The sequence below is a fragment of the Protobothrops mucrosquamatus genome, unplaced genomic scaffold (assembly GCF_001527695.2).
Source record: "Protobothrops mucrosquamatus isolate PMUCROS unplaced genomic scaffold, P.Mucros_1.0 scaffold1151, whole genome shotgun sequence".
Classification (NCBI taxonomy): domain Eukaryota; kingdom Metazoa; phylum Chordata; class Lepidosauria; order Squamata; family Viperidae; genus Protobothrops; species Protobothrops mucrosquamatus.
This window is the reverse complement of record NW_015387366.1, coordinates 254,853-267,574: the sequence shown is the minus strand read 5'-3', so window position 1 is coordinate 267,574 and position 12,722 is coordinate 254,853. Positions and strand designations below refer to the sequence as shown.

Sequence of the window (12,722 nt, the reverse complement as noted above, 5' to 3'; positions counted from 1 at the left end):
AATCAAAAAAGGCTGCTATGCTATGAGGTAGGGAGGAGAACCTACAAAGCCTTTATACATATTAATCTTCTTATAGTATAATGCAAGTGTTTACCACCAGAAGTTTGTGTGTGCGCGCGCGCACTCGCTCATTTTTTTTTTCATTTTCCAAGTGATGTTTACTTTCAGAGCCATGGTCTGTTTTTGTGGTTTTCTGCTTTCTGTCAAGCTGTGTTTGCAGAGATAAGTGTGATCTTCATTATGCATGTTGACTTACATCTAGATTACAGGCTAGCTGTCTTTTCAGATATGTGGCAAATATATAGTCATTTGTATACAAGTTCTATGTTAAATAAACACTTGTTAAAACACCATGTTCTACATATTTATTAATTTGTTGCTTAATACTTGATGTGTTCGTTTCACATAAAGCTTGAAAGAAGTCTTAAGAGAATATATGGTGTATGGCATATGATATATTTTATATAACTTTTTATTAGCCTGGGGCACAAGAAAATGAAATCAATATTTCAGTGTTTCCAGAAATGTAATTTTATTTAAGTGGATTCAATTTGAGGTAGGGGAACTATATTAAATTTAAACTTATGTGAAGATGCCTCAGGTATAATACATTTTCTTTTTTGTCAGTTAAAAATATTGGAACAGCAACTTTTGAAGGAGCATTCATAGCTCTAGGCTGCATCTCCAAAGTTCATTTCTTGCTCTGTCCCAGGAAACCTCTGCAGTGACCTCTCTTAATTAAGCAGAACATTCATATTCAGAGCCAGAGTAACTGAATACTAGAGGTTGGCCACAGACTGTAATGCTGTTGCCTCATAATCTTTGCGAAAGTTTATCAGAATAATTTGGTTATCCATTACTAAAAATTGAATAACTGCAGTCAATGTAAAAAGGAATTAGTCATGACTCTTCAGTTAGTTTATCCCACCACAAATTTTAGTTACTTTTTGCCCAACCATTGAACCTTAACCTGTTATTTATCTACCTACTTATGATTCACTAAGCAGTTATGAAGCTAATTTTTTCCCAGCAACTGCTTTATGTTAGTGAACCTCTTTGCTTCTGTCTCTGCCAAAATGTATCTATAGACTTGGCTCTTTTATGACTCGTGGACTTCAACTCCCAGAATTCCTGAGCCAGCTGGCTCAGGAATTCTGGGAGTTGAAGTCCACGAGTCATAAAAGAGCCAAGGTTGCCTACCCCTGGTATAGACAAATAAATACCCTGGCTCTATGTTTCCAAGACATAGGCATTTATAGGTAGTCTTCGACTTACAACAGTTCATTTAGTTCAAAGTTATAATGGCAGTGAAAAAAATGACATGGCCATTTTTCACGCTTACAACCTTTGTAGCTTCCGCATGATCATGTGATCAAAATTCTGATGCCTGGCAACTGGTTAATACTTATGACTGTTGCTGTTTCCCAAGATCATGCGATCACCTTTTACAACCTTTTGACAAGCAGAATCAGTGGGGAAGCCAGATTCATTTAACAACTGTGTTACCAACTTATCAACAGCAGTGATTCACTTAAAAACTATGGCAAGAAAGGTCATAAAACGGGGCAAAAGTCACTTAACAAATGTCTCGCTTTGCAACAAAAATGTTGGGCTCAATTGTGGTCATAAGTCGAGGACTACCTGTATATGGCTTTCAGGAACATTCCAAAAGGTTAAGTATACTAACTTTGTTGTATACTAACCTTTGTTAGCAACAGAGCTTTTGTCTGGAGGTTAGAGTCATGGTTGCCTCCTGGAAGTCCATGAACATTAGTTTTTTCATTATATTCAAAGGTGAATGAATGTGAAGTTTGGCTCATGATGTACTCCCTAGAGGAACTATCATTGGTTGGAAGTATATTTCCTCTTTTATGAATGTTACATTAGGATTTGGTAATTATTGGGCATCCACTTAAATATTGGACAATCAAATAATTGGGTTCTATAACAGAAAACGGGTAATGGTGGCCCTCCAGATTATACAGGAGACAAACTTGTATGAGTCCCTCTCAACATATATAATAGTGGAAAATGGATTTAAACTTGTAATATTTGTACTTTCCATGAGAGTAGAAAAAAGCAACGCACAACTACAATTGAGCCCAAAATTTCCATTGCTAAGCAAGACAGTTTTGATCCATTTTACTAGCTTTTTTGGGAAGATTGAGCAAATCACTGCAGTTGTTAAGTGATTCATGCAATCATTAAGTGAATCTGGTTTCCCCCATTGATTTTGCTTGTCAGAAGCTGGCTGGAAAAGTTACAAATGGTTGATCACATGACTCTGGGACAGGTAAGTTTATCCTCTGTCCAGGTAAGTTCATAGTTACCAACTTATCAGATTTTCTAAAAACTGTATGCATGTTGTATATGATCTTGCCATTGCCTTCCTCCTTCTGAAGCTAAGAGACAGTGACTGGCTTGAGATCATCCAACTGGCTTCGTGTCTAAGGCAGAGCTAGAACTTAAGGTCTCCCTGTCTCTAGCCTGGGACTTTAACCACTGCATGAAACTTAAAGCCTTCTAAAACCATGCTGCTGAATTTTAGCATTTCATTTTTTTATTTCAAAAATAAGGTTAGGAATAAAAGTAGAAAGCCTCAAGGGGTCAAAATATCCCCCCCCTCTTCAATTTCCAACCTTTCCATTGTTATATACTGCAATTTCAGTGTAGTAATTTTAATGTATTTTTCAAAATTAGGTTGTGACAGAAAACAGATTGGCTCATACACAGTACTCACCATTAAAGCCCACCAAACATTTTCATTCCAGGAATACCATCAAATCATCAGATGACCTCTTGTGGATCTTCAAAGGGTCTGCAAGTAGAGTTGTGTCCCTAAATCTTAGAAACTTTCTCACCCCTTATTCTTACGCAAGAAGGATTTTCTGTTGTGGATACTTGAAAAACATCCAATTGGCGTTTTTGATGTGCATAAGTAAAATTAGGTCATTAAAAGTTTCTCTCACTTAAAATAAATTTAGGAGTAAATAAAATAATACATTTATTGTTTTATTTTAAAGTAAAAGGGCAAATTAATAGTTGGGCAGTAATTTAATTTTTTTAATCTTCTCAATCTGCAACTATTTGCAAATTTAATAACTCTGATACTATCTTTATCTCAAGCCTCATTTGATCATTTCTGAGTCCGGTTATATCAAGAGATGCAAATGTCTAAAACTTTCAAGAGCACTGCTCTATGCTATTTCTAAATTTCAGTCTGCCAGCTTTATTTTTTTTCCTGGACTGTCTTCCTGATATATTTTGCCATTGTGTCTAATCATAGCAGCTCAAATGCTAGCTTCCATCATTGAGGTCTCTTGCCATTTATGAAGTATTATTAAATACCTTCATTGAGAATAAAATTAGAAACTATGTTAATGTAATCCTGGTTTGTCTATGGTGAAAAATTGCACAGTCTGACAAAATATTATTTTTTCCTCTAGAATCTCACATGTCACAGAAATCAGTATCAATCCGCACTTGTGCAAGATTAAAGAGCCTTGCTTATTTGGGCTAAGGCCTTCTGAAGCTAAAAATATAATCCAAAATCCTATTTCAGTCAGGACTGCTATGTTTTGCATGTTGGAGGTGAGATCCAAAAGATCTCAATATCAAATGTATCCAACATACTGTAAACTCATTAACTTGACTGTGATAAAGCATATTTTTTTTAAAGAAATGCATATATTTTGCAGGAGCCTACCTATTCTTTTCGGACATTAGATTATTCAGTATACATAACTAAAGTTAATAAGAGGATCAGATAGAAACGGTTTTCATGTAACAGTTCTTATGTGAGTGGATTCATTGTCTTGCAGCTCCTTATCTGTCATATAAAAGCTTCCAGATATCCATTTTGTGAGCCTGTATTTTGCAGCAGCTACAATAGAGTTGCATTTTACAATATTGAAGGGATCTTTTGCAGCAGATATCCTGTAGCATTTTAAAAGCAGTCACATTATTATTGTATGAACTTTGGATTATGTCATCAAGTACAGGTGAAGAAGGTATTATGAGATGTTTAAGTTCCGAAAAATGAGCCTTCTGCCTGGTAAAGCTTCCAAAAAGGAACAGAATGTATTAGTACTGGGAAATGTTAAAAAGCAGAACCTTGCCCACATGTTCATATAAGGCAGTGGTTCTCAACCTGTGGGTCGGGACCCCATTTGGGGTCGATCGACCATTTCACGGGGGTCGCCAAGCAAGGCTGTCCGCCATTTTTTTTGTCCATTTTTTTTGTCCGCCATTCTTCCCCCTTTTCCGGCGGGTGCCTTATCTCCCTTGGGCTGGGCCAGCTGGTGGTCGGCCTGCTCCATCTCTGCCGCTTGCCAGCTACGCCTCGGCCGGTGCAGGGGGCGGAGCCACGCATGTGCGGCGCTCCCGGGCAGGGAAAGTCCTCGACTTACGACCGGTTTGGTAGTCCTCGACGTACGACCGGTTTAGTCCTCGACTTACGACCAGTTTAGTCCTCGACTTACGACCGGTTTAGTCCTCGACTTACAACCGGTTGGGGTCACGGCATTAAAAAGGTTGAGAACCACTGATATAAGGTAACATCAAGTGTCAGTTGAGTACATCACCATCATCACCCTTTGATATCTTGGCAGAAAAATGGCTGGTGGGGAGAACCCACACTGCTCTCTCTTGTTCCCCGTGATCTTGATGCACATAGCTGGGAAACTCAATTTTTTTTCTTTCTTCCTATTAATCTTGCTCTACGTAACTATTTTGCACTGCTAACAGCAGCAGGAAGTTACTTATTGGGATGCTGTTAAAAAGGAAGAAAACATGAGATTTCCTCCTGCTAGCAATATTTTCAAGGATGATGTGATGAAAGAAGAAAACCATTGATGACTATGATGGTAGAGAACAGTAATATTTAGCAAGGGAAGGAAAAAATGAAGCTTTTTTCCTGCAAAATTAATCTCCTCCCCCAGAAAGCTAATTAAACAGCCGCTCAATAATCAACCATGCACTGATTCTGTATTACAAGGCTGAGTGAAGATTCAGAAAGTCTGCTATTGGTTTGAAAGTTGAAATTGAATGAATGAACGGCTGGCCTTGTTATTATTCTCTTGGGGTGCCAGATTTTTTTTTCCTTTGGTTTATGCCTTTGGGAAAGTTGCTTAATATTCCTGCAGGAGATGACACAATAAGAACAGTCATTTACAAGGTCCTGGGACAGCAAAGTCCAACACTCTTCCCCTCAAGCATAATTAGACTCCTGTCTGGTCTTGATTTGATTTGATTTGATTTTGGTGCTGCAAATGGTTTCTGGTGTTGATGAAATGTTAAGTATGATTGGATTTTTGAAATTCTCAATTATCTCTTTTCTTAGTTACTATGTAGTATCAGAACATACATATTTACATTTTGCTGGATTTAGTTTTTTTGAGAAGTTGGTTCTCTACTATAGGAAGCATTATTTGCTTCAGATTACTTAGAAGGTCAATTGAGAGTCAGTGATCCTATAAAACTGTATCATCAGATATGTTAAATTCTTAAAGAGTTTCAGAAAGAGAGGATGCATTCATTTTTGGAATGCTGGACATTGCCTTGAATAAACCAAATCTATATATAAACTAAGTCTAAACGAATGCAAAATATTCTAGATATATAACTAAAATGATTACATATTTTAATTTTAATATCTTGCAGGAAGATATGCCGAACAGAATGTAAAGTTATCATGGCCTTACTTACAGTGACAGATATGGAAGGAACAGTATCATCTACTATTCATCAAAACGGTGGCATTGTTGGCAATTCTACCATTTCTCAACCATCCGAACAGCTGTTTCGAATTTACCTTTATAATTCCCCAGGAAAGACAGAAGGTGACTATCTACTGTTTCCAGCTGGAGAGTATGTTGCAGAAGAAATTTGTGTTGCCTGCTGTAAGGCTTGCGGTAAGAACATAGCTTTTTTTTTAAAAAAAATGTAGAAATATATTGTCTTCCTTTGTTAGGAATTAGTAAGAAACAACCTTGTATTTGGGGGGTTGTTTTGCAATTTCTTTGGATCAAATGAATGAGTCTGTTCAACTTTTGGAATGGATCCCTCCCCCTTTCAGTATGCAATAGTAGCTCATTGTATTGGTCTTGTTCAGACAAATTTTGTATTTATTTATTTTTCTTTCTCTACCTCTTTCTCTTCAGTTTGCACGCCTCCAAAGTCTCCCATTCCTTCCCCTTCCCTTTCTCTCCAGCAGAAAAAAATGGTTTCTAATTTATCCATATTTCAGTCGCAAAACCAAGTTCAAACGTACTACATAACTTCTTTATAGCACAGCTTCAGAAATTGTGCTTTCAGTGAACCATGGATAAGAATTGCCAGATGGTTTCAGGACCCAATGGGGGAGCTTCACACTGGAGGTGGTTGACTAATTAAAACCTAATCCCATTCCACCCGCCCCGCATGTCTGGCTCCCTCCTTTGCCATGTTGTGTTCATGGTTTTGTCTGTGTTATTTTATAATAGGTGATTTTAAAGTTTTTTAATGGTTTATGTCAGTGGTGGCGAACCTATGGCACGCATGCCAGAGGCGGCACTCAGAGCCCTCTCTCTGGGCACACTCGCCATGCCCCGGAGATGACAACCGTCCCTCTTCAACCAGCCACCCACTAACTCGCCGAGGTCCCACATGGCTGGATGCATCCCAGCACCCATGCGCTCACTGGCCTTTGTGTGCAGGGGCCGATGGTGTCGGGCAGCAGCCGCCCGGCCCCTGCCTCACCTTGCCTTGCCTCACCCCGCAGGATGAGCCACCTGCCAGAGACCCCCTGGATCTCCCCCAACCCTGCCTGGCCCCCACAGGCATCCCTCCCCACGAGCAACATTGAGGTGATCACACCCACTTTGGCCACACCCACCCAATCTGCCATGACCACCACAGCCACACCCATCCAGTGGGCCACGCCCACCTGGCACCCGGCGATAAATAAGTGGGTTTTGTGTTGCAGTTTGGGCACTCGGTCTCTAAAAGGTTCGCCATCACTGGTTTATGTTGTAAGCCACCCAGAGTCATTGGATATGAGATGGGCGGCAATAAATTTCATAAAAAGTAAATAAAATATATAAAAAAATAAGATTAATGAAAGTTTATGTACAGTGCAAAAATAAAATAGCTAGTTAGATTGATCATGCCAAAGGAGGAAAGGGGAGCTCATTTATGTATTTCTGGATTGTATTTTAGAGATACATATTACACATATTTTTATTGATTAGATTTTATAGTTTAATGGATTAAGTGAATCTTGTTAAAGGATTATATATTACTTAGTCAGAGCTTCACTGCTGTTATATGTGATGGCACAAATCCTTACCTTTATTTTATGGTACCATATGTCAAATAGATTAAAAAGTAATTTAACTCATGAAATGATACATGATCTTAACAGTTACTTCCAAAATCATTTTTGAGAACAGCGCCAGGCATCTTTGTTATCCAGTGAGTAATTTGATAGCAGTTTTTTGAACACATGAGACCCATGAATTCAGTGCTTGTCTGCAATTTGTTAAAGCAACCTTTGGAGCTGTGTATGTGTTGCTAAGATTATGCAACTCTTGTATGGAGTTTTCCATTGTAGTTTTGTCATCGTGGAGACATAATGACTACACAGATGCTGTGTGCACACTTCTGTCTTCTGAAGCACCTGTTGCAGAATTAATATGAGGCATTGATTACTTTAATTTGGCAAAGATTCCACAGTTAAAATATCCATATCAATATATACAAGAAATGACTTCATGGCTGATTTACTTGTAAGTCATATTACTGCACCATTTATTTACCACCATAACTCTGAAAATAGCAGTACAATTTGAACCATGCCTCAAATTATATGAAGCTAATAATTTTACTATTTTACCCTGGTGACAGGAATGAATTTGTATAGACAAACAAATAATATTTTGCCTGTATGGATCTTCAAAACAATTTGGGTTTGTAAAGTATGTTTTTTGCAAGACATGGTATGGCATGGCACCTGAATTAATCTCTTCCTATCTTGCATCCTATTGACTGTTTTTACACATTGCAATAAGCCATAATGTGATTTGATGGATATTGGTTTAACATGGTTATATGCTATATAATACCATGGTAGGGATTAGTTTAACATTGTTTTAATATAAATGGTGACCCTTACTATTATAGTAGGCCTTTTTCAAGCATAATGGCTGAATGTGTGATTGAATATGACATTTTTTGGCTTTGGCTCTGCCTCGTATTGGCATGTAATATCAATTTCTCTCAGGAGAACTTGACTTCATACTGGAAGAATATCCTTGTTTTTGTCTTGCAGTGTGTGTTTTTCTTGCACAAAAAGAGCAATAAGGGTATGTTGGTAGGCTTGATTTCTATGTACAAGAGCTAAAATATTAAGAAGATGGGGGTGCAGGAAGCCTAGTCCCCAATATTCTTGCACAGTGTATTTTGCATATTTTCTGAGAAGTTCTGCAAGTGGTTTCTAAAGTATGTTTAATTTCATGCATTTACAGTCCCAACTTATCCAGGTTTCTTATTGTAGATAACTTTGTGTTCACCTTCCTGATGATTAAATGGAGAGCTAGAGAACAGCATTCATATGAACACACACTACATTCTACATTTTAAATAGTAAAATATGCAGGGAGATGCCTAGAAATGCTTGCATAAAGCTAATTTTTCAAATGTTGTACTTGCAAATTTCACTTGTTTGTTTTAAAGGAGGGGCCCTGATTTAAACATTTTGGCAGCATGTAACTGACTAAACAAAAAAAAAAATTAAGATAGCATTGTTTGCATTGTAAAAACAAGATTTGCTAACTTTGGCAGTTGCTACAGAAAGCAGTAAGTGAAACTATTTGGCTATGATCTGTGTGATGGCAAGAATGCTAAAGGTCACAGACGTATCTTAATCCTCTGTCTGACTTGGTTTTCATCCCAGTTACATAATCATATTGCCAGAATGCTTTTCTGCTTTTAAATTGATACGTAGTTTCCATATTAAAATTTCTGCAGAGTCATGGAGAGGAATAGGAGAAGGGATGACAGGGCAGAGTGAAAAGAGGGATCAGTCCAGAATCCCTATGTAGCCATAAGAGAACTAAGTCCAACCCTCCTTGAGTACCATTGACCCTTATCTAAGTCTGTACAGGTGCCAGCCATTAGTTAAGATGATTCCTGTGCATAGGCTTTTAGCAATAAATCAGTTTAATTGAACCTTCATGTGTGGATCTATTCTTTTGCTCCTGACAGAGGGGCAGGTTGCATAGATACAGAATATATCCAGTGAGCGATATTCAGAAAATTAATAAAAAATCAATATTTGTAGTTTTCTTTTTTATTATTAGTAGCAAGCATTCTGTTCTTTTTCAATCAAAGGGTAAATTTCCTCAATAAGAAATAATTACCAAATAACAACATAAGAACAAGGTTTTTTTTAATCTCGCTATCTCAGCCACATTAGAACTGGTTTTCATACTATCTTCTCATAGATCAGCTTTCACAGGGTTATGATGGATTTTATTTAAAAAAGAATCAAATGAGCCATAAAAATAAACAATGACATGTGGGAAATTATTTAATATTCATGCATTCATTCATTAGTATTCATTAATACATTAAATAATTTATAAGGCCACCCAGCTCTAGGCAACATACATTAAAAACAGAAGAATAATACAATACAAATGCCCCCCCCCCAAAAGAAATCTAGAAGAAAACAACTATTAAAAGACAATCAACCATGCGGGACCAATATCCACTCTAGCCTTGGAGATACAGCCAGGTTTCAGAGCTGTTTTCACCATGGTCCAGGGGAAAGGGGCTGTGTAGCTCAAGGAGAGGATGCTGTATCAGAAGACAGATGCTTTGGCAGAGAACGGATGTTTCCTAGGTTCCATCAGGTGGATAGGACCTGGAGCATGCCATCTCTAGCCAATTATATAGCCAATGCAGAAGCCATGGAAAACAGTGGTCCTTTAGATCAGGGGTCCTCAACCCCCGGTTCGTGGACTGGTACCGGGCCGCGGCATGCCAGCAACAGGTCCGCACAAACAAGCAAAGCCCCACCCGCAGGATGCAGGCGGCACACAAAACCACACCCCCTCCGGTCCACGGAAAGAAATATTGAATATATTTTTACATAAGGATACTAAAGATACTAAGAATACTAAAACAAAACTGTTTTGCCAACTGCTGGCAGTAATATGTAGTCTGTGTTTCCCACAAGCAGCAAATCACTTATTCTCAAACAAAACAAGGTACATGCAGCTGTGTTGTGGTGTACAAAACTCTCAGAACAGACATATTTTGACTTTTGCTCAAAACACTAAGGAAACAGCTGCTTTGAAGTCAGAATATTTCAAGCTCAAAACATTTAGCACACTTTTTACCAGCACCTCAATAAAATGTGAGGACTAGTCCTCTTCTTTATTCCATCGTAAGTGAAAACTGTAAGACAAGATGGTGAACTACCCTGGAGAAATAATGAAACGCTGAAAGAGCGGAACAGTGAAAAAAATATGTAATTAGGTGCATGTTATCTGCTTCTGTACTTCTGATAGTCTTAGCATAACTTATTGCTACTTAGGCTCCTTTGCAAGGAATCAGAAGGCACATTAATAAATAAGGTTTACTTGTTATAAATGAATTATATCCATAATTTATTAAACCAGTTAGAACTAGTTTCCAAAGCAGCTTGCAGTGCAGTTAAACTATGCAAACAGATGCTTATCTCCATCATAATGTATAGCTGTGTCTGGCCCAGTCTTTTAATCCTAGGAGTAGCTGACCTCATTTTGATTCAAGGGCCTTCACATAGAACAGACGGAAGGATCTGCAGATGAATTCAAGGACCTCAGATCATTTTATTCCAAGTTATTATGTTAGCATTAGAACCTACCTTTGTAGCTGGAAGTAGAATAAAATATAGCTATCTGAATTTTCAAATTTGAGGTGGCAGATTGACGTGTCTTGATCTGTCTACAGCAGGGGTGTCAAACTCGCAACGTCACATGACGTGTCGGAACGTATTGTGACTTTTTTTTCCTTGCCGGCAATGGGGTGGGCTCAGTTTTGCCATGACACATTTGACACTGGCAGTTTGACATCCCTGGTCTACAGGATTGATATTTCAACCCTCTGTTTCTCCTTTCAAATCATGAATTTGAAAAAAACAAAAACAAAATCTTCGTTATCCAATTACATATATTAAAACTTCCTAATTCAAGGAGGACGCTGATTTTGTAATTTTCTTGCTCACTTTGAACTGTCCCATGCTGTTACAAGGATTCTCCAGCTTTCTGGAACCGTTTGGAGTGGCATGGTATCTCTGTATGTGGGGTGCACACCCACACACGCACCTATGCATGCAGGTACACACGTGTGCAAGCACATGCATGTGTTAACTATAAAATCACTGGGAATCAACTCTCATTCTGATCAGATGAGTATCTACTGGGCCAAAGAGCCTTCTCTTTACAGAGAGAGACCATTAACAGTTTCCATTTAGTTTATCCTCTCTATTTTTAGCATGTGAATATCTATCTATCTCATGAAATCAAAGCCAGTAGTTAAGGGAGGTTATACAGTGACTGCTGCTGAAGGGACATCCTGTCCTATTCTTTTCTGTATAATGTTTGTTCGTATCTCTTGTGTTCGTATAACATTATTTAAAAATTGCTGAAAAGAATTACTGAGATATAATGTTTCTGTTTAGGTATTAGCTTTTACATTTTTTTGTTGATCGTCTTTTGAGATTTAAAATCCAAAGAAAGGGTGAAACCTTGTGGGTACAGTCAGTTAAGCATCTTTTAGTAGCACGTTCTATGTGATAAAGACTTTACAGAATGTACTCATTCAACTGCCATTCATTCAGCAATTGTTCACACTAATGACTTACATTGTACTTACATTGTTCATAGCATAGGCACAGTTATGTGATTATCATTTGAAAGCTCCTTTGATGGCTTCTTGTTACCAAATCAATGAGGAAACAAGTAAGAGGTTACAAATTGTGATCATGTAACATCCTCATTTAACAATGATTTGCATAGTGATGACAACTGGAAATGCCAAAGTTTCTGTTGCTAAGTGGAACAACCAAAGGACTACATTGCTTAGCTATGGAAATTCCAGTCCCAATTACCATTGTTAAGTGAGGACTATCTGTAGTGAGATTCTTCTTTCTCTTTTGCCTTATAGGGATCCTGCCTGTGTACCACAACATGTTTGCACTAATGAACGAGGTTGACCGATGTTGGTATCCTCCAAATTATACCTTCCAAATAGATGGATCAGCTACTATCACTGTACTCTATCGAATAAGGTAATGCTAATTGTGGTTTAATTGGAAGTAAATGGGACTTTGTTTCGGGTGAGATCGCATTGTTTTGTTCCTGAAAACAAAGCTAATATTTCTGGAGAAGGTTTGAGTTAGAATCTGATGTCATTTATGTATCATCTTAAAGAACTTTTTCAGTCATTTGTAAAGAAGGAACTTTAATCACAGAATCACAGGTGTCAGTTAATGGTTTCTTCTCCAGCACTGAGATGGAGACTCCACCATTGGGTAGTAGACTGTATTCCTGCCCAATCAGATCAAGTCAGCCAAAGTTGCCACGCCCGTCCTGGATCGTGATCTCCAGTCTTTGACTTGATCTTGCCCAGGACAGACGTTGCAAGTTTGGCTCTAGGCAGGTACAGTCATTGGTGGATTTCCATTCCCAGTGTTC

The 12,722-nt window shown here is 38.1% G+C and overlaps 1 protein-coding gene across 1 annotated transcript in view; it reads left to right on the top strand.

Moving 5' to 3' along the window:
* Window positions 1-12,722, top strand: part of JAK2 (Janus kinase 2) — a 75,676-nt gene that overhangs the window by 20,899 nt on the left and 42,055 nt on the right. The window contains exons 2-3 of the mRNA XM_015820620.1: window positions 5,662-5,912; window positions 12,193-12,316. Of these exons, the coding sequence (XP_015676106.1) occupies window positions 5,693-5,912; window positions 12,193-12,316 (344 nt within the window). The 5' untranslated portion in view covers window positions 5,662-5,692. The remainder of the gene's footprint in view (window positions 1-5,661; window positions 5,913-12,192; window positions 12,317-12,722) is intronic.